This window comes from Aptenodytes patagonicus, chromosome Z, assembly GCF_965638725.1.
Source record: "Aptenodytes patagonicus chromosome Z, bAptPat1.pri.cur, whole genome shotgun sequence".
Classification (NCBI taxonomy): Eukaryota; Metazoa; Chordata; class Aves; order Sphenisciformes; family Spheniscidae; genus Aptenodytes; species Aptenodytes patagonicus.
The window spans coordinates 18,422,279-18,449,657 of NC_134982.1; the positions used below are offsets into that span (position 1 = coordinate 18,422,279).

A 27,379-nucleotide genomic window follows, 5' to 3' on the forward strand; every position below is an offset into this window, starting at 1 on the left:
TAACTTCCAAAAGATATGGTCAATGGTATGAATACCATACACGTTTGGCTGTGTTTCCTAACAGCTAAAGAAATATGCAAAAACCCACACCATGTATTCCCTTGTATGAGTTTAATGTTAAATACAGCGTCTGAACTATTATTTATAAAGGAAAAAACCTACTCTGGCTCCTGCCAGGTTACACAACTGTTTCACCAGATGAGAAACAACCATAAAAGATGGCCTATAAAGAGTTAAAAAACCAAAACCCTTTTCTTAGCCATAGAGGCGCTGGACAGGAGACTGTGGGAAAGTGACTAAGGAAGACACCTATATGGAGTCTGAAAGTTAGGCTGTTGTATGCAAGCTTGGGATGCTTTTGGTAAGAGTTAGATGAGGCAGTTGCATACGGTCATTAATTATTGTAAATGTCACTTTCTTTTATGTTTAGTTCCTTGAGATTAGAGTGCCTTGGTTTAAGAAGACTGACTGAACATTGCATTAACCCCCGGTTCCAATCTTCTGAAGGGAACAAATGCAGGCACCCAAATCTAATTACATCTGTGAGGTTAAACACAGTTGGTTGTGCAGTAATAGCTGAGCAAACACTAAATGAGTTTGCTTGGGTACAGGAAGCAGTGTAGTTGCAGCAGCATGAAGCTCTGCATGTGCTAATTTTCCCTCTTTTTCAGCCTCTCATTCAGAGTTTGGTCAGAGATCAAAACAGTACCCCACAGCTTGCAGTATAAATGAGACGTGGTCTACTGATGGAATTAGTCCTCAGTTTCTAAGGGCTAATCTTGCAAAGTGCTGAGTGCTTCCCACCCTATCAATTTCAGCTAAACTGAGAGTACTTGACAATTCCTTTTAATTTGGGGTTACAAATTCTTAGTTAAGACCAGGAACAGGCCGGCTGCAATGGAGGTTGTTATAGCAGGAAAGCATCAGTACCTGATAACAGATGGTGACATGGTGAATCATATTTACTGTTGCAGAAAATGGACTAAATGGAGTATTTTTAGCAAGGTAAGTATTTTAGTTTGAGTACTTTCTGGCATGACTGTTTGCGATTAAGAAATTGCAATCTGGATATAGGCAACAGAGGAGTTTTGTTTTAAGGCTTTTTAACCATGTATTTGCTCAGCGATTGAGAAATTTGCCAGGTAATAAGTTCAGCTGCGGTAAATGACACCAGTAATACTACGGATTTCAGAAGTAGTTCGTGTACCCTTGAGCCATTCACTACACATTATTGTCTGGGACTAAATGTGAATTGAGAGAAGCAATGCTTACGTGCTGTCCGCGGGCAGTAAATGCAGCTATTCCATGAGCATAGCTAAGCCATCCAGGTTCCCTGCGCAGTGAATGGGAGCAGTAAAGTTCTTGGGAAGGGGATTTAGAATAGTTGTAAAGGGAGCACAGCCCACAGCCAAGTAAGGAATGGAGCTGAAATTCTGCCTCTCGCCTGGGCTTAGGTGCTTATCTGCACCCCTGAGATAGGCGCTTCACACTGATTGGGAAGCCATTTGTTATGCTCAGGCAGGATGGTGTACCTTCAGCACTGATCACTGCTTGACCTTAGGCCGCAACTCTGATAAGAGACAGTTGTGGAGACAGTAAGCGTCAACTTAATGTCAGCCTATGAGTATACACTCACAACTCTCAACTTCTAGAGAAATATTCTAGCTACCGGGCTGAAGAGTAATCAAGATAGAGGCCCCCTTACTTGCCTTACCGAGTATTGCCACTGTGCAGCCAGAAAAGTCCACTATTCAAGGAAAGAACGAGGATGCTGGCAAGAGGGAACTCACTTCAGGAGCTGGCAGGAAACGTAGGGTTCCGCTTCTGGATTTGTTTGTGACCGATATCAGAAAGTCATGGATAAAAGGTTTAGAAATATTCTTGCTTGCCTCTCTTGCAGAACTCCAGTTTCTGTAAAGAAGGCTCCATTTTAGCCTTCTTCCTTGAGCTGCTCATGAAGTGAGCTGCCAAGAGTGAGGTGGAAGAGGGGAACTGAATGGAAAGGATAGACAGAAGTAAGAGTTGAAAAAAAGGAGTAATGAGATGTGCTAGAAGAAAAAATAAGGTCTTAATGGTGTAAGGGTTTGTGAGGAAAGGAAAAAGAAATAGGAGAAATGAGGCTAACGGGCAGAGACTGAAAGATGAGATGACATTAGTGAAGGAGGAAAAACAAGAACAAGTTAAAACCATCATTAGAAAGTGTAATGCTAAGAGTTACAATAAATTGTGGTGTCATTTGGGACTCTGATTACATGATTTATTGAACATTGCTAGGAGCATTTACCATGCCAGCAGCCATAGGCTTAGCTATTGTGGGCCTCAGTGACATCTAGAAGGATGAGTACTTGGGTCTTTGATGGAAAGTTAGAGGTCGTTGTCATAGCAATCCACACATCTGTGTGTAGCACCTGTGCATCCTTTTGTTTTGTTTGAGGTGACTATTGCTGCTGTTGAATATTTTTTTTTTTAAAGAAAAAAAAAATACAATTGCTTTGGAAATTTCAACACTGAATTGAAAAAAATAAGCCTTGGTTCTCTGGTACCTCACTTCAATGCTTTTATTTTTTTTTTCCTCCATTGCTATTCAAAAAAAAAAAAGCAACTAAAATATGTAATGTTAGAAAATGTTACCTGAAGGTTTTTTCACATCCAAGGCTAGATGAGACGGCTTAAAATAATTCTTAAAAACTTATGGAGGATTGGACAGGTGATAGATAGTTCAAGCTATTGTTTCATATTGTAATCTAAGTCATTACTTCAGTTTTTATCACGCAAAAATATTTAAAGCTTTTATTAAGAATTAAGCAGTATTTTAAGTCATGTTATTAATTCCATTTTAATGGTCATTCTTTTTTAAAAAGCAAAGGCTTTTTATCAATGGACCAGAGCTAACCCACTCCAAAAATCAGTTAAGATGCTGTAGTCACAGTGAAATTCACTCTTAAATCATGATAGGTACACCATGCTAGTGTGTTTTTAATCCAAGTCATCACATATTTAACAGTGATGACCCGAAGAAGCCAATCTGTTTATAACTTCACCATGATTTGAGTGGCTTTGTATTCTATTATGGACTGCTTTGGCTAAGGAATGTGGCTACACAGAGTGGCAATGACTACTTGCATGGACAACTGAGAGCAGTGGTGTAGAGGACAGCTGACTTGATACCTGTCTAAAACTGGAACAGGCTTAAAGAAAATGAACTATAAACTCGGAGTATTTACTTGAATATTACATCAGAATATTAGACTGTAACTGCTAGTAAGTGTTCTAGTGAAAATTGTACTAAAGCTTAAAGCTAGACTTTTTTTCGCGCTTTGTGTCACTTCTCTGTTGGTGGGAACAGCCAAGGGTTGCTTCTACATCTCTCACAACTTAGTGCCTATGTTTGCAGACTTTAATGCCACAGTGTCATTTAGAAATGACTGTCATTTTGAGGAAGCTTACTGGAAGGGTAGCATTGTGTTTTATGCCATACGAGTGGAATGGTATTGATCCTTTAAACGTTCATCTCCCAGAGCTCACTGTCTACAGGTATCAGTGAGCTTCGCTGTACTGGTCACTGGCAAATAGTTCTTGAAATTGGAGAAAAAGCAGAGGTTTAGTTTGTTTTGTACTAGAGTTTTGTCTGGAGCAGATAAAGGTGGAGACAGGTTTTTGTTATTGTTTTAGAGGGTTGATGGCAATTTTGTGTTTTGGAGGGTTTTGGATTCTTTTCCTTATCTGTGCCCTTTTGAACGTTCTCCCATATTAGAAATACTGGACAGATGCCATATCGCATTGCCCTGAGTTCTGTATATTCCCTACAATGGCAAGTCTGCATATTTTTATTTTTCTTAAGACTTCTAATATGTGTTTACATGTAACAGGAACATGTTTAGAAAAATATATGGAGAGAAGATACTTTGGGGCAGAACAGGGTGTCCCAATCTTACCAAAACATTTCTAACAGCTTTACTAATAGATGGAAAGGGTTTTTTCCTGGCATAAAATGAAAAAAAATCTGCTTAGTCTAAAGGAGGCAGAACCCATCTACGAGCAGAAATTGGCTGACCTGTGCACTTCCTCAATAACCTTCTCAATCACTGCTCACACATTATTGAAACACATTCACTGTGTTGTTTCTCTCTCTCTTTAGATAATTTTCCCTATTACATTTTGAGCCAGTCTTCTCACATAAATTTTGTAATCATGTAGCTCCACGGATTTCAGTTTCTTTTTACCTTATTTACACCTCTGTAAATGTTTTCAGGTTCCCAGGAATACAAACATAAAAGTTACTTGTGTTTCTTTTTTACTTAATTGGGGTAATCAGTTCAGTACAATCTAACTGAGCTGAGCTGAACTCGAGACAAAACTAGAAATGACATGAGCCAATTTTCAAGACTGAAAAAGCAATTCGAAAGACATACATTGAATTTCCTTGAGCCAAGACCATTACTTCCAAGACCAACTGTCCTATCGTTCATGAAATTACTTGTAAAGCTCTTCAGAAAGTTTCTTCAAGACGGTGGTATAATGTACATCCTTATAGGGATTACAGCGTGCATACAGATACTGCTGCAATAACACTTTGGGTACCTGGATGTCAGCAGGTTGTCAATCTTTACAAATGTAGGGATCAACTCTTAAAGATTCACCTTGATTTTCTAACACTTGCATTTTCAGTATTTTAATCAATAGAATGACCTCAATATATAATCTAGCTTTTCCTCACTGAAATCAGCCATTCCTGCTGTAACAGTACTACAGTCATCAGGTAAATCAAGGGCCAAATTGGCTAAGAATCTAGACATGTAAGAGCCACTTACAATAAATAACAGTAAGTGGAATAAATAACCAACCATGTTTCCAGAGTTCTTGTTCTATTCAGTTGATGCTGTGAGACCAGACACCAACCATATTAGCTTTCTTGAAGACAGTGGTGTTGCTTTGTGGATGACTTTTCAATTCACTGTTACAAGTGAAGCCTATGAAAATAATGTGAGGCTTAAAAAAGGCAGTCAAGAAATGTGTTAATTGACATGACTCTAAGAAGAACCATATGGTCAGAATAAGCTGTGAGCAGAATTGTCAGCATAAATATCCTGTAACTATCTAATAACCTCCCCCCTTCCTGATCTACATGGGAGGGATAAGAGACCTTTCTCTACAAGATTCAGGACCAAAACCCCACCAGAATAAATAAAGTTCTGATTACATTTTCTAACTATGATTAAGAGGAAGGCAGCAAACACGGCTGCTGAGGTCCTAGCTTGAATAGCTAGAAAAAAACTCTAGAAAAGCATCACTGGTTGACCAAGCTGGCATAACTTCACATGATTGTGTCTGCCCATATTACACTGTATTTCTGACTAAAGTGAGAAGTTCTGTGTCGTGCCTTGGACAAGTCTTGCTGCAGTAGAAGAGAATTTTGTGAACAGCAGTGGAAAGTCATCTGGACATCTCCCTTCAAAGATAAATTATTTTCTTAGAGGCAGAGAGTCCTATCACATGATGGAAAGATAAATTATTTTCTTAGAGCCAGAGAGTCCTATCACATGATGGATTTTTGTTCTCTTTAAACACTACCTGCTTTTCCTTGTAATTTCCCTTCTGTTCCCTCCTTCAGACACAAAATCTTACCAAGACAGGAATAAATACAGAATCTTTTTATCCTCACTTTTTTAGCTATTGCCACTTAAGAATATGATTGTGTTTGTCCCCCGTGTTTGAAATCAACAATACATGATTAATACAGACTTGCTTAATGAAAAAACATTAGAATGACTGAGCTCAATAATGAAAAATCCATGGCAGCTGTTTAGAGCTGGGTGAATACATAAAAACAGAATTTTGTGAATATTGTTTCAATTTTTTATATAAAATCTGTTTCTGCTACATTCACACACGTTTTTATTAGTTATTCACTTTGCACTTTAATGAAAAATACTTGGGTTTTGCAGACTTGACCATTCCTTCGAGTTATATTACGGTTATTACTTGCATTGCATTGGCGCCCAAAGCCTCTAGCCTGGATTAGCGCCGACTGCTAGGCACTGTACCGACAGCCCGAGTCTTCCCCCGAAGCCCTTAGATTTGAGAGCTTTGCTGGAGACTGAGGGGAGAGGAGCGCGATTAAAAACCACGGTGGTCAGAGACTGACTATAAACACGTTAATTATCTTTTTATCGTTTCCATGGGCACGCATCCCCGTCGACAGGCCGGAGGCAGGCAGGGGATGGCACTCTGCTAAGGGAGGGCTGCCGGGTATTCCCGCCCGGGGAAGGGCCAGGCAAAGCTCTGCCCGCGGCTCCGCATGCCGGCGCTCGCCCGCGGCGTCGGGCAGGACCGTAGCCGCCGCGGGGGCTGAAGGGCGCGGGGGCCGGCGGCGGGGAGAGCCGCAGGGGCCCACCCGCAGCGCCCGCCCCGCCGGGAGCCGGCGGTGCCCGGGGGCAGCTGCCGGGGGAGAGCGGCGCGCCCCCGCCGTGCCCGGAAAGGGCGCCGCGGGACGGCGTTCCCCCCGGGACAAAGGGCGGCGGACCCCGCTCCCCCGCCCCAGCCCGGCGGCCCCCGCCCGGCCGGGAAGAGCCGCTTTTCCCCGTGCCCCGCCGCCGGCGGCCTTGCGCAGCCCGGCGCTGCCCGCTTCCTCCCCGGTGCCGGCCTGGGAGCCGCCCCGCCGCCCGGATCACTTGCCATTTGCATTTCCTCGCTGCTCGGGAGGAGGCGGCTGCCTATGCCCGGGGCCGGGGCGGGGAGAGGAGGCGAGGGCCGGCGGCGGGGCCAGGGCCATCCCGCCCGCCGCCTCCCGGGCCGCCCGCACGGTTTTGTGCATCCGCCTCTTCCTTCCCCCGCGCCGCCTCCGCCGGGGGAGCCGGCGGGGGCCGTACGTGCCGGGCCGGGAGCGAGGGGAGGGTCTGCGGCTCGGCGTCGCTGCAGCAGCGCCGGCCCCGCCGCGCCGCCAGGGACCGGGTGCGGGCGCCGCCGCCGTCGGCTCTCCGCGCTGCTGCTGCGCGGCGATCGCCGCTGCTGGCGGGAGGGGCAGGGATGTGAGCGGTCGGGTCGGCTTGGCCTCCCCCTCCTTTTTTTTCCCCCCCCCCCCTCTCTCCTCCAAAAAAAGACCAAACCGGCCAACCAACCCCAAAAAACCCAGAGGGCGCGGGGGGTGGGGGGATCCCGTGTCGCCGCCGCCACCCTCCACTGGATCTATTGTGAGGAAATTGCCATTCGCCGGCAGCGGGGGCACATCTGGGCGGGCACATCTGGGCATGCAATATCGGCTCCCGCCGCCTTCCTCCTCCGTCCTCCAGCCGGCCGAGCGGATCCCTCCGGGCCGCCGGGGAGACTCCCGCTCGCCAGCCCCACGGTCCATCTTTCGGACTGAATATTAAAAACTGGCAGCGCGGGGGGTGGGGTGGGGTGGAAATAAAGGCTGCTTTTTTTTTCCCCTGGGATTTATTTCATGGGGATGTGTTCAAGACAAGAGAGGATTCAGAAGGATATTGACGTTGTGATCCAAAAGTGCAAGGCGGAGAAGGACTGCCTGTTTGCAGGTGAGTTTCTCTCCCGGGCGCCAGGTTGGCGGCGCGGAGGCTGCCGCCACCGCCGCCCGCCCCAGACCCCGCTGCCGCCGCCGCGACGCGGCTGCCCGGGCTGCGCCCATGCCCTTCGCCGCCGACCCCGGGAGCGGGGGCCGCCGCCGAGCCGGCGTGTGCCTGCCCTCAGCCCCCTTCTTCCTCCTCCTCCTCCTCCTCCTCTCCTTCCGAGGGCATGTGAGGGCAGATGAGACCAAGCGCCGGCCGGGAAAGGGCGGGGGGCATCCCGAGTCAGGGAGCGTGGCAGTGGCCACACGCAAAACCGGGCGGGTGTGGGCGAGTGTGAGTGTGTGCGAGTGTGCGTGTGCGTGCCCCCCGCTGCCTGGCGCAGCCCGCAGCTGCTGGGGCGAGCGCCCAGCCGAGCGCAGCCCTGCTGCTTTCTGCTCCGGCGGGCGCTACGCGGCTGTTTTCCGGGCGGCCGGGCTCCTGCCATTCTCGGTGCCTGTCTTTATCCCCGCCCGCCCGGCCGGCGCCCGGCTTCAGGGCCGGGGACGTGGCCAGCGGTTACCCCCCCGTTCTGTGCAAACACCTGCCCCCCCCCCCCCCCCCCGCCTGGGGTTTCGCGGCTTCCTTGGCGGTGCCGGTGCGGTGCCGGCCGTGACGAGCCGTCGCAGGAGCCCGGCTTGTGGCTGCCTGTTGCCGTTTCTGACAATGGAAATCCCTGCCGTTGCCATAGCACCGAGCACTTGTTGCGAGGGGCTGGGGGGAGATGCTGCATTTCCTCTGATTCACACCGACCCCCCCCTCCACCCACCCTCCTGTGGGTAGACGAATGCTGGTCTGTAAAACCTCGGCTATTTCGGCCAAAATAAAGACAAGTTGTAATAACGCAGCTCTTTGTCTTTCAGATTTCAGGTACTCGGACTCCACCTTTACCTTCACCTATATTGGAGGCTCCAAAAGGTACTTTTTTTTACAGTAATGACTCCCTTCATTTCCTGCTGGCAGTGAGGTGCAGTGGTTCAATACCATGGCAGGCTTTTTTTGTTTCCTTTCCTTTTGCAAGGAGGATCAGTAAATCACCTGCCTTCATGCAAACGTAAACTGAGGAGGAAGTGTCAAGGGAGGTGATCAGAAAGGTGATCATAGTTGTCACAGGCTCATTCCTCTGAGTGCTGCTCTGTGGAGCTTCACTGTTTATCTTTTTTTAACTTGCGTAATATGTACAATTTCTGCTGTACGTAAACTTAACACAGCGAACGCATCAACATGATATAAACTGGGAAAAGTTACAATTTTAATAGCAAATAGGCCAAATTTCACATCAGCACCTTGTTCTCTTGCATGAGAGCCATATTTGGTCCCATAACAGATGCAAGACTGTCTGTAATTGACCAAATCAAATTCCTGAGACATTAAGTGAAAAGTCAGTATAGCTTATAAGGCTAAAAAATGTTTTTATTGAATGTTAGTTTAAATACTATTTCTAAGTGATTCCAAGCTTTTGGTTATAAACTGGGTTGTGCATGTATGCATTTTTTAATTATATTTCAGCATTTGTTGTGTTTGTGTGTTTTCAAAAGGAAATGTATGTAAAAGCTTGAACACACATCCTTTTCGTTTCCCTGACTCTTAGTTACCTTTTACTTAATAAGGTGTTAACAGTATATGCTGCGTCGTTCTCTTATCTTTTAACTGAATTTTACTACACTTGGCAAGAAGCCTTGGTTTTATTTTTTTTTGTTTTAATTTTTTTTTTCCTCAGTTCATTTGATATCTTCAGCAATTGTTTTTCTTTCCCGGGGTACGTCAGGTTAAAGTACTGTATTCTTTGCAAGCGAACCTTTCAGTGCAGGCAGCACTCCCACAGCCATCGGTTCTCCCCTGTGCATGCTTCGGGGCCTGGCTGCAGGACCAGGCTCCCAGATGGTCCCCAGGCTGCAAGACTGCTCAGAAAAATGCTTTCCCACCTCACTACCCTGCCTCTTCCTACTAAAGGAAAAGACAACTTCTGTCATTTTCAGTGGAGTAGAATAGTTTACCCAGTAGCTTAGAATCGATGCATTTTATGTTGCTTGTAGTATACTCTTTCATTTAGGGTTTTAGTATGTGTTTTGTTTTGGTCTTCTTTTAAAAGACAATTTTGAAAAGCTTGATACACTAAAAAATATCTAACAAATAGTATTTATCATGTAATTAAACAATTGAATTTGAAAGTTACTTTGCTCTGTTTTCTAAACCAAATACTGCAGCAAGAAACCAGGAAGTGAAGCCTGTCTATTGTTTCCATTTTCCAAGCTGAATAAAGTAAAAAGCCTAAGGGCATAAGTGATGGGAAACAAACTGTTTTATAAATGTTGAAACAAAACATTGTCACTTCTACAACGAGAGACAGAAGAGGGCCTTGCATCTCGCAGCCTTGAATTTTAACTGGGGTCAGCATTTGCTTAGGAAACTGTTGGCTGGAAACTAGTCTCAGGACCTTGAAAATTCAAACTGAATTGAGGAACAAACGTTATGTTTACAGAAATTGGTGAAAGTGGGTTGTTACTTAGAGCATACTCAAATTTCACTTTCCTTTTCACATTTTAAGGACATTTAAAAAGCATCTTCTGAGATAAGGGTTTCATGTTCTCTGCTTGTTTGTATTGTGATTTAGAAAGACGTTTTACAATATTCTTCATGTACAGTGGTGTACGGAGCGGCAGGTTTACGGTAGTAAGCTCTCTTGTGAAGTACGTAAAATGAAAACCCTAAGCCTTGACTATTAAGAGCCAAACTTCAGTTTCTCACATTGAAGATGAGTTGGTGGTTTCTTCTTAGAGAAGGAGCTGGCTGAGCAGCAGCTACGCTGCACTGTGTGCGACATTCGGGCACGTCTCCAGTACAGGGTCAACAGCAGTGTCTTGTACGTGGTAACAGTTTAGGAGAGCACAAGGCTATCTAAGGATCTTTTTCTTGCATTTGGCCATGATTTTTTTCTTACTGCCACTGCTGCAGCTGTGGACTTCCTGAGTGGTGACCCCATTTTTTGACTACTGCACTCAGGAATTGTCCCTAAGTGACCAAATCTCTGTTAGCTCATGATCATAGACCTGAGTATCAGCCAGCAGGCCTTGTCCGGTTACTTCAGATATTCAGCCTGATGACTTTGTTTTTCGAACCGACAGCAACACAGGCTTTTGAGTAATGGGCAAAGGGGTGGATGTCCACTGGATGGATGTTCAAACTGAGAAACAGATTTAAATGAGTAGGAGTAGAAATGGTGTGTAAGGAAGATTACAGTGCTTTACCACTCATTAGCCGTGCTTGGATCTAAGTCTTTTTCATGCTTTATTTCCTTTGGAGGTTCCTTTAGGTCTGTGTGTACTATGGCTTTGTTTTAGCCATAGTGGTTAGATACCAGAGCAGAAACCCTTGAAAGAAGGCAATATGTTCTCTGTTTGAGAAGGAGAGGATTCTTTGTCTTACTCTTGTATAAAGGCAGGTGACAATAGTAGCATGTTAAACATCACTGGGGGTTTTCCTCTGCATACTGTAGTTGCCTCTAGTGCCCATTAAGTCCATTTATCAGTGGTCTTAATTTATAAACTCGGAGCCAGATTCTCAGTAAATGAGCGTAAGTCTATGGAAGTCAGTGTACCAGTATTATTTCAGTTATGATGAGGACCTAAGGTTTATTTGTGTTTGTTCTTTAAACTGTTAAGTTTATCTGCGTGACATTTTTCTTTTTGGGGCCAGCTTCTCTGACTTTATCTGATTTTTCCCTGTTGCTTGGATTCATTGCACAGCCTCTTCCTACATTAGTACTATTCAAGTATTGAGGTAGTACATAACCACGCTGCAGAGCAATCCAAATAGATAGGCCTGATCCGGAGCACATTTGTCATCGCTTCAGTGGAGTTAACTTGTATTCCCACAGTAAAGTGCTGAACCAAACCCCGAGGGCATGACTTAGCTTTTGTTCAAGTACAGAGGTTCCAGGGAAACCAGCTGAGAACTATTGTTTTTTTGTTCTCTATATAGACCTGTTCTAACATTTGACCTTTAGGTGATACTAAGCTATTATATTGTATAAATAATCTATGTGTAAATGATCACTGGATGGGCATAAATACGCTTCAAGGAGATTCTGCATTTGCAGGATTTTTCTTGAAAAGTTAGAAGGGAAGAATCTCTGTAAGTACAAACATATTTGTATTGTGTGAATTATCATAAATAATCTTTTACCTATGCAGTTCAGTTAATCCTTTTGGACTGTATTTCACTGTACTTTTTTTTTTTTTTTTTTAAATGCACTGTGTTCACACTTCCAAATTATTAAGAGTTGTTTGACACTGCAGAGATGCTTCCTGGTTTGGGAAGGTTATAATTAGCAATTTATTAGTGAAAGCACATCTTTGTGTATAATGTGGGCACTAAATATGGGGCAGATTGTTTATCAATTTAATAATTTTTAATTTCATTGTCAGAGAGCAATAAGTAGGGTGACAGATTTCTTATGAAGTGAGGTGTTCATTCGGGTGCTGTGACTGTGCAAGATTTACTCTTCTTTAACTACGTCTGGCAGAATATCAGAAATGGATGGATTTTTTATGCTTTTTACTGCAGGATCTAAAAAGGATATTAAAGTGTGAACATGTTGAATTATCTTTTTTTTTTTAAAAGAATCTCTTGTTTCTTTTTTCCTATTTTCTGCCCCTGTATGAAACATTGCTCTTCCAGAAACTGTGCAGACTGAACAGAACTGCTGATCTGTCACCTTTCAAATAAAAATGCGTGATGCCCTGAAGTTGTTTTCACTTTATATGTCATTTGACATGTTTACATAGAAGCAGTGCTTGGTTGTCCTGAAACAAAGATTTTTCCTTTTTTTAGTGTTTTTCTCATCCCTCTTTATTTTTTCTGAGGCCCTTTTTTTTTCTGAGGCTAAACAAGGACGTTGTATCAGTCCTGAAATACCTCTTCATTCAAATATGTACATAACTCTCATTGGCAGCGAGGGACAATGACAATAAGGCTGTGTATGAGAACAGATCTAATTCTGCAGCATACTGTAAAGAATCTAGGTAGGACCTGTAGGAACTGAACACACAGATTAATTTTGTCAGCAAAATTCCCATCTCCTATTTGCACAGTGGACTTTTGTGTTCTGCTTTCTGTACTTTAGTACAATGATTATAACAATGGCAGTTTTGAAGAAGCAAGGAAAGTTTAATTTTGGTCTGAAGTAGTTGTTTATTTTTGCTTAAAATAATGACAAATTGTTAACTTAGGATGCTTTGATTTTGAATATTTGGCTTTTTGTTTTCTATTCAAGAGGTTATACATAGTGCTTAATATTGTAGTATCAGAAATTCTCATGTAAACTGATGAATTAATTCCCACCTCAGTGTAGCAGTGAAATACTTCACAGCTGGGGAGCTGTGCCACTGAAAGAGAAACTAAATTGCTTGTGGCTTTCTATAGCTAGAAACGAAAACCACTATCTGAAGTCCTAGCACGTTATGTCCACCAGGTGTTTGAACCACTTGATGATAAATAGATACAGATAACTTTTTTTTCCCCTTTAGTGGTATGCCCTATTGCTACTTACGTGAATTTAATAAAACTGCCTACATGAGAAATTCCATTTGGTGAATAATTTTGAAATTCTGGTGTCACTCTGATAACGCTGAAAGTCTTCAGTACAAAAAAAGCTGTGAAGAAAAATGGTTTTGGGCTAATTGGTGTGTGTTTTTATCTTAAAATTTAAGTTCAATTTATATATACTGTAGCAAAAAAGGAGAAAGAGAGCTGAAAAACATTTTTTAAACTGAAACATAAAATTGTGTCCAGCAGAAAATATAAAAATGGAATACTTTTCTGAACATTTTCATTTTTTTCTTTCCTTTCCAAAATGATCTAGTTTAAGGCCAGCCTTTTTGGATAGGTTAGTTTTAACCTAGCTCCTCTGTCAGGCTCATTGCATGTCAGTGTGTTACTGGCTATGCAAGGTTTGGGAAGAGAAAGTTGGACTGTTCCTTTTGGAAGCAGTGGTGGCTTACATAAGATGAAAGTGTCCATGAAAGTATGACTTGAGAAGATGATTTTTATGGAATCAATTGTTCTGAATGGTTTTAGTTTAGCTGGAGTCGGTTTTATACAAGGCTTAGGAAGGGCTGGCGCAAGTACGGTTCATCTTCTGTTGCTGATGGCTATGCTTAACTTTGTGTTCAGGTTATTAAATATGTAATTACATTCCTAAAATCTGCCTCTACTACAGCAAGAGAGGGGTGAAAACTAGATACACAGCTTGTACTTAGCTGTTTGTTTCTTGGTATTTCAAAATACCTGAAAGATTGTACATCATCTTTCAATTTTAACTTTCCTATCAAATAGGGCTTAACATTTTTGCTGGGACTGCACCACTTCCTGGGAGATAAATCTGTGGTATGAGACAGGAATCTAGTTTAGATATAGCATGGCAAGCACTGTGATTTTCATTTCTTCAGTAAAGGTTCTGTAGATGAAGTAAGGTTGAATACAGCCTTGGGTACTTTTAAAAAAACAGTTTTGTGTCAGGTATTAATTAAGTTTCAGTTTTAAAATGTTTCTTTAAGACAAGCATTTTCCACTCTATGAATTCCCGGTAACGTACCTATTCTGACTTTATACTACCTTCTAATATTGGCAGTGTGTGGTACGTACATGAAACCTACCCATACATTCCTATAGACAGTTTTTTGATAGATACTACAAGAAATTCAGTAGGTGTGATTTAACAAATGATTCATCCTAAAAAGAGATCTAGTAGAACACTATAGTAAAAATGTCATTAAGTACAATGTTGAGGGTTTGTGAAAAGCAAAATCAACACCATTCTACTCACAGTCTTACGGAGCTCGCCTTTTTTTGGTGGTCTTGTGTCTGACAGTTCCTTCTTGCCTTGCTGTTAGAAAATCAGTGCTGTCTGAAATTAAGCCAGTCCCCATCATTGCATCTCGTGAAAATCACATACTTCAGGGAGGGTATGGTCTTGTGGAGATCTCTTACTGATCTGGTGAAGTGAGTGGCTGTCCTCTTCCAGCTGCATACTGTACTGATACTAAGAACAATACATTCAAATTGTGAACGTCTACCTTTCAGTGAGAAAAATGTGCTTTTAGGCACTTAAATGAATGGCCTATTTTTCAGAAGTGCCAAACTCCCACACCACGTAGTGGTCTCGGTATTACTGTGCATTGCTTAGCACTTTTAAAAAGCATCACAATCTTTATGCAGGTGTTTTTGTTGTACAAATGTATGCACTGTTGTTTGAATAGTTCACCAGCACAGAGTTGGAAAGAATGCTTGAATGTCTTTACAGAAAATGTTTTCAGTAACAACTTCATTCTCTGCTTTCATCACATATTTTAACAGATTAAGTACCTAAAAATAGACCTGTAGGCTGTCATTGTTAAGTGTTAAATGTGATAAGACAAATAAATTTAAAAGCAGAGCTCACACTGACAAAATTAATTTAGATCACTTTTCTCTGTTTTGGGACTAATGCCATTTCTGGCTTTTCCTGTTAGTCTCTAATAATTTCCCATGTTTTTCATTGCTCATAAATAAAGAGATGAAGATACCTGTTGGCATATTTTTTCCATGGATTACTTGCTGTGCAGAATATGAATTCTCATTTGAGTCAGAGTCTAATCACTCAGAGTCAAAATACCTACTTTAATAAGTTTCAGCACCTAGAGCGAAAGTAAATTTTAAACTGCTGAGAAGGTTCACTTTAGTTACAATTAAAACTCAGAAAGGGATGAAATGTGAGTAACTCTAGAAAAACTCCAATGTGTAATTCTTCCTTGGCCTTAAATAGATTCCACTTACGAGGACAGTTCTTAAGAATTAATGTCCTCCTTGCTACAGGGGGGTGAAGATTTTTACAGATGTTTCAGTGAACTGGCCTCATGTGAGGAAAAGGAGCTCCTTTTAACAGGGTAAAATTGACTCATAAAGATAAGCCTGCTATCCTGTGCAGCAGTAGCTAGAAAATCTCGCTGAAAGAAGAGGGACTAAACAAGCTACAGAAGTAACATCTCCTTCCCCTGACAGCCTTCTGCATGCTCACACAAGATTGCACCCAGCCTGTTTCTATGGGAAGAAGAGCAGGAAAGAGCCCTGCCTAAGGACCAGGAACAATTGTTGCGTTTATTAGTCAGACTTCTCCTGGGAGGACCCATTAGCTCCAGGGAGCTTTATGTCAGACATTGTGTTCCCCTACTGCAAGGGCTAAACACCATCATACGTGCTTCTGGCATTATGTAGTCCCGTGGGAGTAAGTCATGGTCTTGCACATGCTCATGTAAGGTAACAGGCAGAAAACAGTCTTGGGTAAAGGTTGGAGGGTGAGCATCTTTCCGTAGATTGCTTGCTTGAAGGCAGGGCACCTGCGTGAGCCCTGTAGAAGGCTTTAGCTTCTCCTGGCTGTTGTAGAAGACCGTGGCGTGTGCTGGCAATTAGGATTGAGCTGAATGACTTCCTCTGAGGGAGACTTATGTAGTGCTCAGTGGGAGCCTGTCTGGAGCAAAGAATTGAGGCCAAAGAGGAAACTCAAAGAAACTAGCAAACCCTCCAGACGTCTCCTTCCAGCCTCGAGGCATTGATCAGAAATAAAAGGGGCAACGGCATGTCTCCTGTGTAATTAAATGTACTGTTTGCCAAAAGAGAGTGCAAAAAATGGTGATATACCATTTGTAGACAGAAGTATATAATTAAAGAATAAGTTCCTTTCAAACTGTGTAGCATTCTGCATTTTGTGTCATATATTACAGGTTGCCATCTTGAAATCTTTTTGCTTTAAATGAATGTGCCATTTTATGTTTATAGATAAGAATTTTTCATATTTTAAGAGCCAAGCTAGAAGGCAGGATAACTTTGCACCATTCAACTGTCATGTTTCTACTCAATAAGGTGTTTGTGACAGACAGCATTTGCTCTCAAGTAGAAAAAATAGCCTATGGGTTAGACATGGTATTCCAGGTCATTAGCTTTTCTGCAAATGGTAGAGTATTTTATTTTAGTTTTATTTGTGGTATTGCTCATTCTTGCTTATTCTTTTTCCTTAGTGTTGAAAACTTCATCTTTGATGGGGAGTTCTCACCCTGTAATAATCATACATGCAGCAAAATATGAAAATACTTAGGATGCTCTTCTGTCAGACTAGGACCTGGGGTTGATAAAGGTATTAAAACCAGGAAGCACTTCATTGTCATAAAAGTACTTACTGATAGTCAGCTGCTTGATCTCAGTTACAGCTGTATGAATCCGGAACAATTCCACTGATGTGATGGGGCTCACTTGGGTCCACAGCAATACTGCTGAATTTTTTATTTGGCCCTGACTACTCCTGTCCAGGCAATCCAGGTGATTTTTTTCACATGGGGGAGGAGATATGAAGACCAGAGTTCTGTTTCCTGCCATCTTTGCAAATGTATTCTCATTTTTGAGTACTTTCCTGGATGGTGGGAGAGCTGCAATTTATCTAGGGAAAAAAGCTTGCTTTCATGCATTCTTACCAAGTCGCTGGCATTGCAGAGGGCACACACAGAAGGCCAGTTGTCAAAACCATGCTTTTCTTCCTGTCTTTTTAGCCTTAGCATCTGAAAACCTGGTTGTCACAGAGTCCTCTTTTAAGAACGTAATTTGCTAGGCCACATGTAAACCTCTTTACCTGTCACTCACTCAGAATCAGTATTAAATCTTATGCTGAGTCCCAAAATGGTTTCAGAGCTTTTTGTAGATATAAACATTAGTTGAAATAGAAATGGTGATTTCTTCATGAGGACTATTCTGTGAAAACACCTAAAAGGAACATATTGACTTTGTCCAGATTAAAACTGTGTGAAATCTGGTCGTTTCAGTATATATTTGTGCAAAACAGTGGAAGCTGGGTGTGTGTGTGTGGAATTTTTCAGTATTTCAGATTGAAAAATGCAACTTTCAAGTATTAAAAACTTCTGGAAAACATGTATTTGGTTAATGCCTTAGTACGGCAGCTATGGACACTACCAACAGCCTTCCCTTATGGATAGGGAATTATATAAATTAAGGTAGTCTACTGGTTTAATACAGTTCTATGAATTTTACATGAAATCTTTTGTACATGGTTGTAGCTCTAATGGCGTTACAGCTGAAAACTGAGCTTATTAATTCTTTTAAGTTAGAGAATTATTTTTCTCTAAAGACCTTTAATCATGCCATAGAACAAGGCTTGTTAGACTTGGCATAAAATTTCAGTAGTAGGATTTTGTAGGCTTATATGTTGAAGAAGGACTTGTGTTTTATCAGTGGATGACAAGAACAATGAAGTTGGGTATATTTAGGTGGCAACAGGAGGAACATAAACTCTGCAAGAATCTCCTTGGGCATATACTAGTTTTGTTAACTCAGGCCAACAGAAGTTTTAAATTAGTTTAGTATTGGTCTCCAGCATACGAAGTAGAGAGTCACAATAGTCAGCCCACCAAAGATGCAAGCTCTCTTGCCTTTAGCAGACCTATGTGCACATACTTCTCCCCCCTCCCCCCCCCCCAAATATCTGTGTAACACAAGAGCAGCATTGCCTTTGGCATACAGTCCTGCTTTCTACATGTTCCCTGTGCCAGATTTAGCTGTTGATGGAATTTTTACATCAAACTTCAATGTTGGTTAAAGCTGTTCTACCTTCGTTCCTGAAGTAATACTGCATGGGATTAGCAGCCACCAGTTTAGTTCTTCTTATTAAGGTATTTTGTGCAGTAACCTAAGGACATTTACAATTCCATGTTTCGGCTGTTACATTTTATTTGTTTGTTTTGGTATTCTTAGATAAGATGATAAATTGTGAGAAATTCTAGTGTTTATTTTGTTTTAGCTATGTAGAGCGAATTAAAAGAAATGCATTCTCCGTGTGAACCACACTGTAGGGAGTAGATGAGTAGGGGGAGACTCCAGGCTCTTTTGGTACCTGAATTTATGTTTTACTGATAAGCTTTTATTTGTTTTAGATTGTCCCGCTTGTGATGAATAATTGCTTACTATACTGTTGCTGTGTTTAAATATCAATGATTGGATATTAAAAAATACTACTTCGTAAAAGTGTATGCCTTTACTGAAGGCATGAAGAAACACATTCATCCTGTAGTTCAGCTAAAAACTGACCTTTGCCAAGGACAACAAACACACAGAGATACAGAGTGTAAATACCTTTTACATCTAGCACTGTCTGGCTTCAAGGCAGGCATGGATGTGTGGAAGACGCTGTCCTCCCAGTGTGCTAGTAAGGATTAGGCATTTGCTGTCCATGAAGAGAACAGGAGTTGCAGTTACAGGAGTCAGGATAAAAATTACAAAAGCTATTGATTTTGCTCATGGAGAACATAAACCGATCATCATTTAGGGTCAAGAAAAGCTTTTACCCTGGCTACAAAGTTCTTTCTCATTTCCCTATTAGTAAGGCATCATCAGCCAACAGCACAGTGGGTCAAGTCTTTGACTGAAAGGCCACTGTGAAAGGTGGCATGTCTTGTCTGGCATGGCAATTTCTAAAGCATGTTTCCAGCATATTTCACTGTATGTAACAGTTGTAGAACTTTTGACATAAGTGCTGAGCAAATCATCATAAATTGCTGGTATTAATGAGCATTTCGCCATTACTCTGGCTGCTTACAGCGTACTCCCATCTGTATTTTGTCCCAAGTTATTTCTCTGTTGTACTTTATGTGATGTAACATTATTACCATATTCTCAGCTAATTTAAATTGACAAATTGCCATGGAATTCAGTAAATTCATGCCAACTTATAGCACTGACGACCTGTCTATAATTCTATTGATCTTGTTAAGGAAGTTTAAATAGAGCAAAGCTAAATATAAATCCAGTATGTTATCTTCATTGACTTCTAATAGAATAGTTTAATATATGCATGATTAGTTACATACCAAAGTGAAATTACACATTATTTGTGTTTGCGTTTTAGGTGACAGGTAGAGACAAGTTTCATGGAAGCTGATAAAGTGAGGTATAAATTATGTTCTTTGGGAATGGTTCATATTGAAAGGGGGGGGACGACACCAAAATGGGGCAGAGATGCCTGAAGTGATAGAGACTTGAGAAGTTTTCCCCCATAGCAAACAGGTGTTCCCAGCAGTGTGGCACTCGAGTCTCAGGTTTGCATGTGGTGCAACCCCATGAGCAAAGGCACTAGCCAAGACACCGCAGTGGTCTCTTTTTTCATTTTCGGTGCTAGGGTGAGCTTGACAGAGCACTTGCCTGCCTGTGTGCAACATAGATGTTCCCACAGGATCCCTCTGGCACAAGGAAGGTCTCATCCCACAGAAAATACCACCTCTGCACTCCCCCTTGAGAGATAATGATGACTTCAATCTGCAGAAGTCAGAGAAGGCTTCACACCAACCCTGACCATGCTGTTTCCATTTCAGCTGTGCCACTGGACAGCATAGGCTCCTTAGTATTGTCTTTCCATTCCTTCCCAACTTGTCATTTTCCACCCTTCTTTCTTCTGGCCTTTTGTTTTCCAGAGGTGCTCTGCATACTCATTTGTTCTGACAAAACCTGGTTATCCGTTGTATTCATATTGTTGAAGCAGACAGACATGAAATAGTTGGTATTAAACAACTGTACTATGCAGGTTAACAACATGGAGCAGCTATAGATCACTTATCTCCCAGTTCTCTTCAGATTATATATATATCCTGAAATGCTTATTTCGGTTCTTTGGAAGTTTCATCAGAATAACAATGGGTGCTCAGACTGTTAGTCAGAGTGATCACATGTTCGTTGCTGTTCGTTATTCTGTTTTTGGTGTCTAATAAGTGGGTGGCTAGAAAAAAAAACACTGCTGAAATAATTGCAGCTGCAGCCTGAATTGTTTGCTGATTTAGGTTTAAAAATCTTTTTTAGCTGGGATGGTTTTGAGATTTCTGTTGTATGTAAGTAAGACTGAACAGAGATATTTAGAAATAGTATGTATTTCAGACGTTTCACTATAAATACAGCACAGGTGTAAGAATGCATTTTAGCTTGAACCAGTAAAAGTTGTATGGTGTTATGCATTATAGAAAATGTTTTAAATAGAACTGCAAAGCAAATAGAAAAATAGATGTTACTTCATACAGTTTCCCATTCTTCATTTTACAGGCTATTTATTCTTTAAAAAGCACTCTTTATGGACCTTTGGGAGTCTCTCTCCAGTAACTATCTTTTAATTCTGTTCCCCCGAATATAGGAAACCTTCTGATATTACCATCAGTAACGATGCACATTTCATTAGGTGCATAGTGCTATTAATTGTCACTCTGCACTTCTCAGAGTGTTCAGTACTTGTTTTGGGGATCATTACAATGTTCTTTTCATGTATTTGTCCAGTAATATAATTGGTTGAGGGTGGCTTTTTGCCCTCTATGATGCTGTTTGAGGTTTTCCTTGGTTGGCTTCTGCTTTGATTTGTGATGATATAAGTGACAGATTAAAGACTCATCCTGTTGCAAACCTGCTGGTGGAGTTTCGCTAGTGTGAGCTGGACTCCTTGGGTATGTCTATGTTTTTTTAAGGGTCAGGCTTGAAAACAGGTTTGCCTGTTGTGCAGATGACCAGTCCCATAGGCACAGGACGGGTGAAGTGTGCCCTCAGCACACAGAACTGTACAGCTAAGGACCATGGTGGGGTGGTGTGCCAGTAGGTACAGCTGGAGGAATGAGCCATGGGCTGTGCCCTGCACAACCGTGTAAATGGAGGGAGGGTGAAATTCTTGTGCATATACCCTCCCTGAAGGCTGCTGTTCCACACCTCAGCAGATGTAGCACTGGGATCTACCTGAAGTGACCATCTTTGATCAGAGATGTTTCAGAGCAGGATGGAGAGCCTGCTGTGTGCTCCACCGGCTGTCCACCGCCAGCTGTGGGGCAGAGCCTGGCAGCCTGCCGTGGGAGTGTGCACTTCCAAATGACTGCTCTCCTCCCATGTCAGGACAAGTGTGACTCGTGGCAGGCTGGCAGATAGCATAGCTCCACGGGACCGTTCGGTGGGAGTCAGGTCAGGTAAAATAAATAATTAACTACTTCAGTGAAATAATACGTGTGTGTGGGGAAAAACTCTTTTGTTGCCAGCAAAAAGCTCATCAGGCAAATGGAAGGAATTCTGTGAGTTCAGTATCTGTGAAATTTGGAAAAAAAGAGTTGAAGGTGGATCACAGACCTTTTTCATTGCCTCTGCTTCCCAGAGAGCTCGGAGTCCTTCAAGTTAAACATAAAATATTTTCTCCTGGAGAGGAGCTAAGCAAAAAGTATCTCTTTTCCAGTGCTAATTTCATATAGTAATCTAGCGTGCACAAAGCTGCAGCATATGCAGTCGCTCCAGACCATATCCAATACATGCACGCACGTTGATTTTAGACAAGTGGTGTCAGCTTTCTGTGTAGCATTCTGTCCTTTCTTCTTCCTCAGAGGTTTTATAGCTCTGAACACATCTGAGCTCTCCATAATAAGAACTCTTTTTTTTTTCTCTTTTCCTTTTTCTCTAATTCAAATCTGTGTGCGTTTTTTAAATGTGCATGCAAATGAGTTTTGCCCCTCAGTTTCCTGGTAAGTTGCCACAATGGCCAGGAAGGTGGCAGAGGTTCTGCGCCATTGCTCGGGGGAGCACTCATATGTGACTGAACGTGGCAGAGCCTTGTCACAGGAACAGGTTCGCTGTTCTCCTTTTTGTTGCTGCTGCTGTTGCATGAAGGACTATAGAAGAGAAATCTGGAGGGAGTAGTGAAAAGAAAGAGCGTGGGTCGGCATTCAGCTCTGAGTTACATCATTTCAAAGTGGAAGTCTGGCTGCGTGTGGAAAGGCATCTTTATTAAAGAGATTGTGTGTTAAACTGTAGACAGAATAAGGTGTTATTTGTTGCCATCTACTTTCATCAACAATTAAAATACTTTAAAAGACAATAAGCACAATGTAAATATCTGTTTTCCCATTATCTGTTTACCTCTGTATTTTATCTCAGAGTTATTTATCATTTATTTTTAATGACAATAAATAATTCTGGCAGGAGGTTGAAGCCAGGTGTGTTACATATTATGGTAGTGTTATTTCCTTCAGAGATACAATGCCACGTTTTGTTCCATTTTATTTTGAAGGGGATATATTGAGGATGACCAATACCACACCTTATTCTAATATGTCTAAATAAAATAATAATTTAAAAAAGGCATCTGACTGAACTGCATTGAAGGCTCAGGTAGGTAAAACAGTTGAGCTGTTCTGCCCCTAGTATTTCGAAGTTCCTTGTCAGATGCTGCCCATGACTCTGCAGTGGCAGTATGTTGTTGATTGGGACATTAGCTGCTACTGAGTGAGAATCCTTTACAGCTCTCAAACTTCAGTGATTTCAATGTCTTAATGATTGCAATATGCTCATGATTAACTAGATAATACACTCTACTGAAAAATCCTTGAATTGTGAGGTGAAGGCTGAGTGGGCTGGGGCGATGTTGGGACTTTCCTGTGTAGATTATTTCTATTTTGAAGTCAATTCGTCAGAACTGCTGAGGTTTTTATTGCTGTACTTGGTAAGTTTCAGGAGATTATTGCATAAACATTTTCATTTTGCTGCTGATTGGTATTTTCACTGAAACAAAATACATAAAAGGTTTCTACATTTAGCCTGTTCCTCTCCACCTCTAGACTATATAAACTGATGAGATGACATAAGCCTAACTAAAGAGAAAGCGCAGTTTAATTTCCTTTATATAGCCATATTTTGCCTTTATCGTTACATTTATTTCAGTTGGAGATTATTGGAGTAATTGAGGCAAATATTCAATGTTTGGTCAATTTCATTTTGAAAGAATTCCATTTATAGTTCGAATTGCTTTGATGTGTTTGGCTGTCTTAATACCTGTAGCCTCAGTCATCTGCATAAAGCTGAAGCAATGATACTGGTTTTATTTACACTCGAAGAACTTAACCCTATGTATCTGCCCAGCAATCTAGCTAAAAACCCTCCTTATGTTTATATGTAATACATATTTATTTACAAAGGCTTCAGGTACTCAGTGATTCCTTTGTTAGTATTATTTGCGTTAACATTGACCATCTCACGTGGTCAATGTCATGGTCAGTAGCATTTTGAGAGAAGAATAAGTGGTCAGGGGACTATCCATTAATTAAACTTCATCTGAGATTTCCAGCAGGATCCTCCAACATGTAACATGCCATGTTTATGTTCCTGATACAAGCATGTATTTGTGTTGATGATGGGAAGTTGGGTCACTGAACTTTCAGCTTTCATTATTTCATAACCAGCTATTTCACAGTTACACTAGTAAAATGGCAAATGACCCTGCAAAGGTGTGTTGAGAAACAGCATGGTAAAAACATTCATCTGTTAGAATAAAATCTAAAACACCTTTATTTTCCATTGAAAGTGAAGATGGATGAACATGCCGAGCAAGTGCCAGTGTACTAGTAAGAAGGCAGTGGGGCATTTGTGTCAGAGAAACCTACACTTGTTGGCCTTTTGAACCATTCTCCAAGTATCTGTGGAATGAAATTTATTTATGTCTTATAGCACCTGTCTCGCAATGTGTACTGGCCTGTATCTGGTTTCCTGCGCGTCTGAGCTGCCGGTGTGGGGACCCTGCTCCCGGCAGGACTGGCAGGCTGCTGAGGACAGGCTTTGCAAAGGGAATGTGCTGAGGTGCCCGGTAGGAAAAGCTCCCAGGCTTGTGTTGGGACATGCACTCTCAGGGAATTTAGGTACTTGCTTCGTGTCTGAGGTCATGAAGCGTTAGGTATCTACACCAGCCCTTTTTGTTCCAAAATACAGCTAAACATTTTGTGGCAGTGGTTCCCTTTGGTAGCGTATGATCCTGCTCTAGTCCCAGGGGTAGAGATATCAGGATGCTCAATTGTGAGACTCCACGGCACATCCAGCCCCACAATTAGGCTGCTCTGGCCTGAAAACAGCCTAAACGTTTCTTAAAACCTCTGCATTGTCCAGGCCCCTTCTCGTTTGTCATTTAGCTGTGGAGATTTCTAAAATTTAGTCTCACAATCCCTAAATTCTTTTCTATGCCTGTGACTAATTGTGTAAGACTGCTTGGACACCAGCAGCTCAGATGCAAGCTCCGGAGCAGAAATGTAGGTGCCTAGGGGACACGGCTGGTTAGGAATGGAGATGTCAAAAGACTTTATAATAAGCATTCAATCTTCCGTCTCCTGGGTCAGCTAATAAGTTCCTTTTGTGAAGTGAAACTCATCTGATGTCAGTTGACATAGCTTCATGTATTTTTCAATGTAATTTTGCTCTAAATCCATCTTTTAATACAAAGCAGTTGTGGGATTCTTGCCTCACTGTGGTGTTTCGAGTAAAATGACAGTTGCAGCTCCAGCATACCGTCTGTGTGAGATTCGGGAGCCACTGAATTGTGAAGGATACATCAAGCCCTTGACATCTAGGATATACTTCGTCAGTAACGAAAAATAACAGCTTATTTTTTTTCACTGGTAAAGTCTGTGTATTCTGCTCCCCAAATAAATATATCTCATTCTCACAACTTAACCTCAAGCTGCCTTGGTGCAACATGGTTTATAACCAGTTTCTGCTCTCGTGTGTTCTCCTTCTCAGATGGTATTTCTTAAAAACATTAGAGATAATAGAGGAGAAGGTCTAGATTAGATTATCTTTCACAGATGGGTATTGCATTGATGAAACAATGTAATCCAATCACGATTACTCCCTAATGTAGCTTTGGTGCATGTCTTGCAACTCAGTGAATGCTGTTGTCTTGTTTCATTAAGAAGTCTACAAATGCAAAGGTTTAGTGACATCAGGGGCTGTCCCTGGCTTCACTGGAGTGCTTTGGGACATTGCAGGAATAATGCTCTTTCACTGCCCCACATCCAGTCTCATGCCTTCCAGTAGCTATGCAGGTTGAAAATCTGAGTCAGGACTATAGCTCAGCCTAGATACACAAAACCAATCCTCAGCTGGGTGTGCTGGAGCTGCCTTACCCAGTCAAAGCCAGAATGGGGGTAGAGAAGGGGGTAACGAGGAGACAGTGGTGGAGAAACTGGGGGAGAATGGGGAGCCAAAGATGGCTGGATATTGATAGGAAGGGTAGAGGGAGCGACAAGGAGATACACACGTACTTTGGAAGGGGAAATGGAAAGACAGGTGTGAGAGCTTGAGTCAGAGAGAAAACGCCGCCAATAAGAGCATGTGAGGAAAGATCGTGTCTTGGGGGGGGGGGCGGGGAGAAACCCTCTTAGAAAAAAGGAGAGGATTTTAAAATGTGTTATATTCTAAGGAAATGTGCCATTCCATATTGAAATGATTAAAATAGGCTGGGAGTAAAGGGGAAAATACATTTTGCTGCTGTATTTACAGGGACAAAATAGACTACAGAAAAATAGAGCAAAAATCAGAGCAGTGTGTAATTGTATATGTATTCAGTGCAGCTGTGTAGAATAAGGCAGGTTTTACTGGTATGTATTATGGACAAAAGTCCATATGGACAGATACCTGAAACATTGCCTCTCTTTTGCCAACCACCAAGTTCTTGATCTAAAGCATGAGGCCTCCAGGTCTTGCAAAGATGCATATGTTTTTTTCATATGGGCCAAGAACAGTCTTTATTAGTCTCATTCTTAGAAATAATTGGCCCATTCTAGATTTTACTTTTTTAAAAAAAGAAAACTCAAGATAGATAATCTGTTGGGGAAACTGCTCCTAAAACATTACAGTCTGATAAAATCTTAGGACATTTTTAATGGTGGCCATGCTGTGTACCATGATCAGATTCAAATTTGGCTTTAAATTAATTTGTGTCCCTGTAACTTATGAGTCTGATTGCAAACTGTAATAGAAGTCACTAGATCTAACTCCTGGCTGAACTAACATTTTTGTTTCAGGCAAACAAATTAAAACTGTGTTAATTATAGAATAGCGCTTGGATGTATATAGCCTAGGTTTCTTGTTAAAATACTTTACTTTTTTGGCTGCAGTCTGAAAACTAAATACTTGCATATTTGCATGCATAAAGATGAAGGAGAGGTTTTTAACATCTGTCTAATTGTCAGTGGGATTTTAAATATGGATTGCAATCCTGATTCATATAAATTTACTCATACAAAGAGGTTTACAGAGGGGGATGCTCAGGTAAGGATTCAGAATGAAGTCTGCAGAAGTATGTGGGCACTGTGGTAGGTAGAGTTACCGACAAGAGCTGCAGTGATGTATGGGTCTGTTGCTGGATCTATTATGCATATTTTAAAAGCAGCTCTCATGGTATTCCAAAAGTAAAAACCTGAGACAAGAATGGGCATCTTTGAAAAGGTAATATCCTTGATGCTTTTCAAAGTTCTTTTAAACTGGAGATGTATAGTCTTGGTGGGACCTGCATTACATTTGAGTTAAAATGGAGAAGAGAGATAAGAAAAGTGGATCTGGATGTATTTGAAGATTTACAGAAATACTTGAATTTGGAGACATTTGTACTGCTACAAGAAATATAAGTTCACAGCATATACTGTTATGAGCTGCCTCCTAACACTGTACCTGTTGTGGTTAACCCCGGTGGGCAGCTCAGCCCTGCACAGCCGCTCGCTCACTCCCTCCTTCAGCCCCGCACAGCTGCTTGCTCACTCCCCCCAGCGGGAGTCACTTGGGGTCAGCTGTCCCAGCTGTGTCCCCTTCCAAACTCTTGCCCACCCCCAGGCTACTCGCTGGTGGGGCAGCGGGAGAAACAGAAATGGCCTTGATGCTGTATAAGCACTGTTCAGCAATAACTAAAATATCCCTGTGTTATCAACACCGTTCTGGTCACATCCAAAGCACAGCAC

The 27,379-nt window shown here is 41.9% G+C and overlaps 1 protein-coding gene across 1 annotated transcript in view; it reads left to right on the top strand.

Annotated features, from left to right (window-relative positions):
• Nucleotides 1-7,080: 7,080 nt before the first annotated feature.
• The window catches only part of PARP8 (poly(ADP-ribose) polymerase family member 8), a 126,404-nt gene continuing 106,105 nt past the window's right edge, over nt 7,081-27,379 (top strand). The window contains exons 1-2 of the mRNA XM_076362631.1: nt 7,081-7,532; nt 8,423-8,477. Coding sequence (XP_076218746.1) covers nt 7,442-7,532; nt 8,423-8,477 — 146 coding nt within the window. The 5' untranslated portion in view covers nt 7,081-7,441. The remainder of the gene's footprint in view (nt 7,533-8,422; nt 8,478-27,379) is intronic.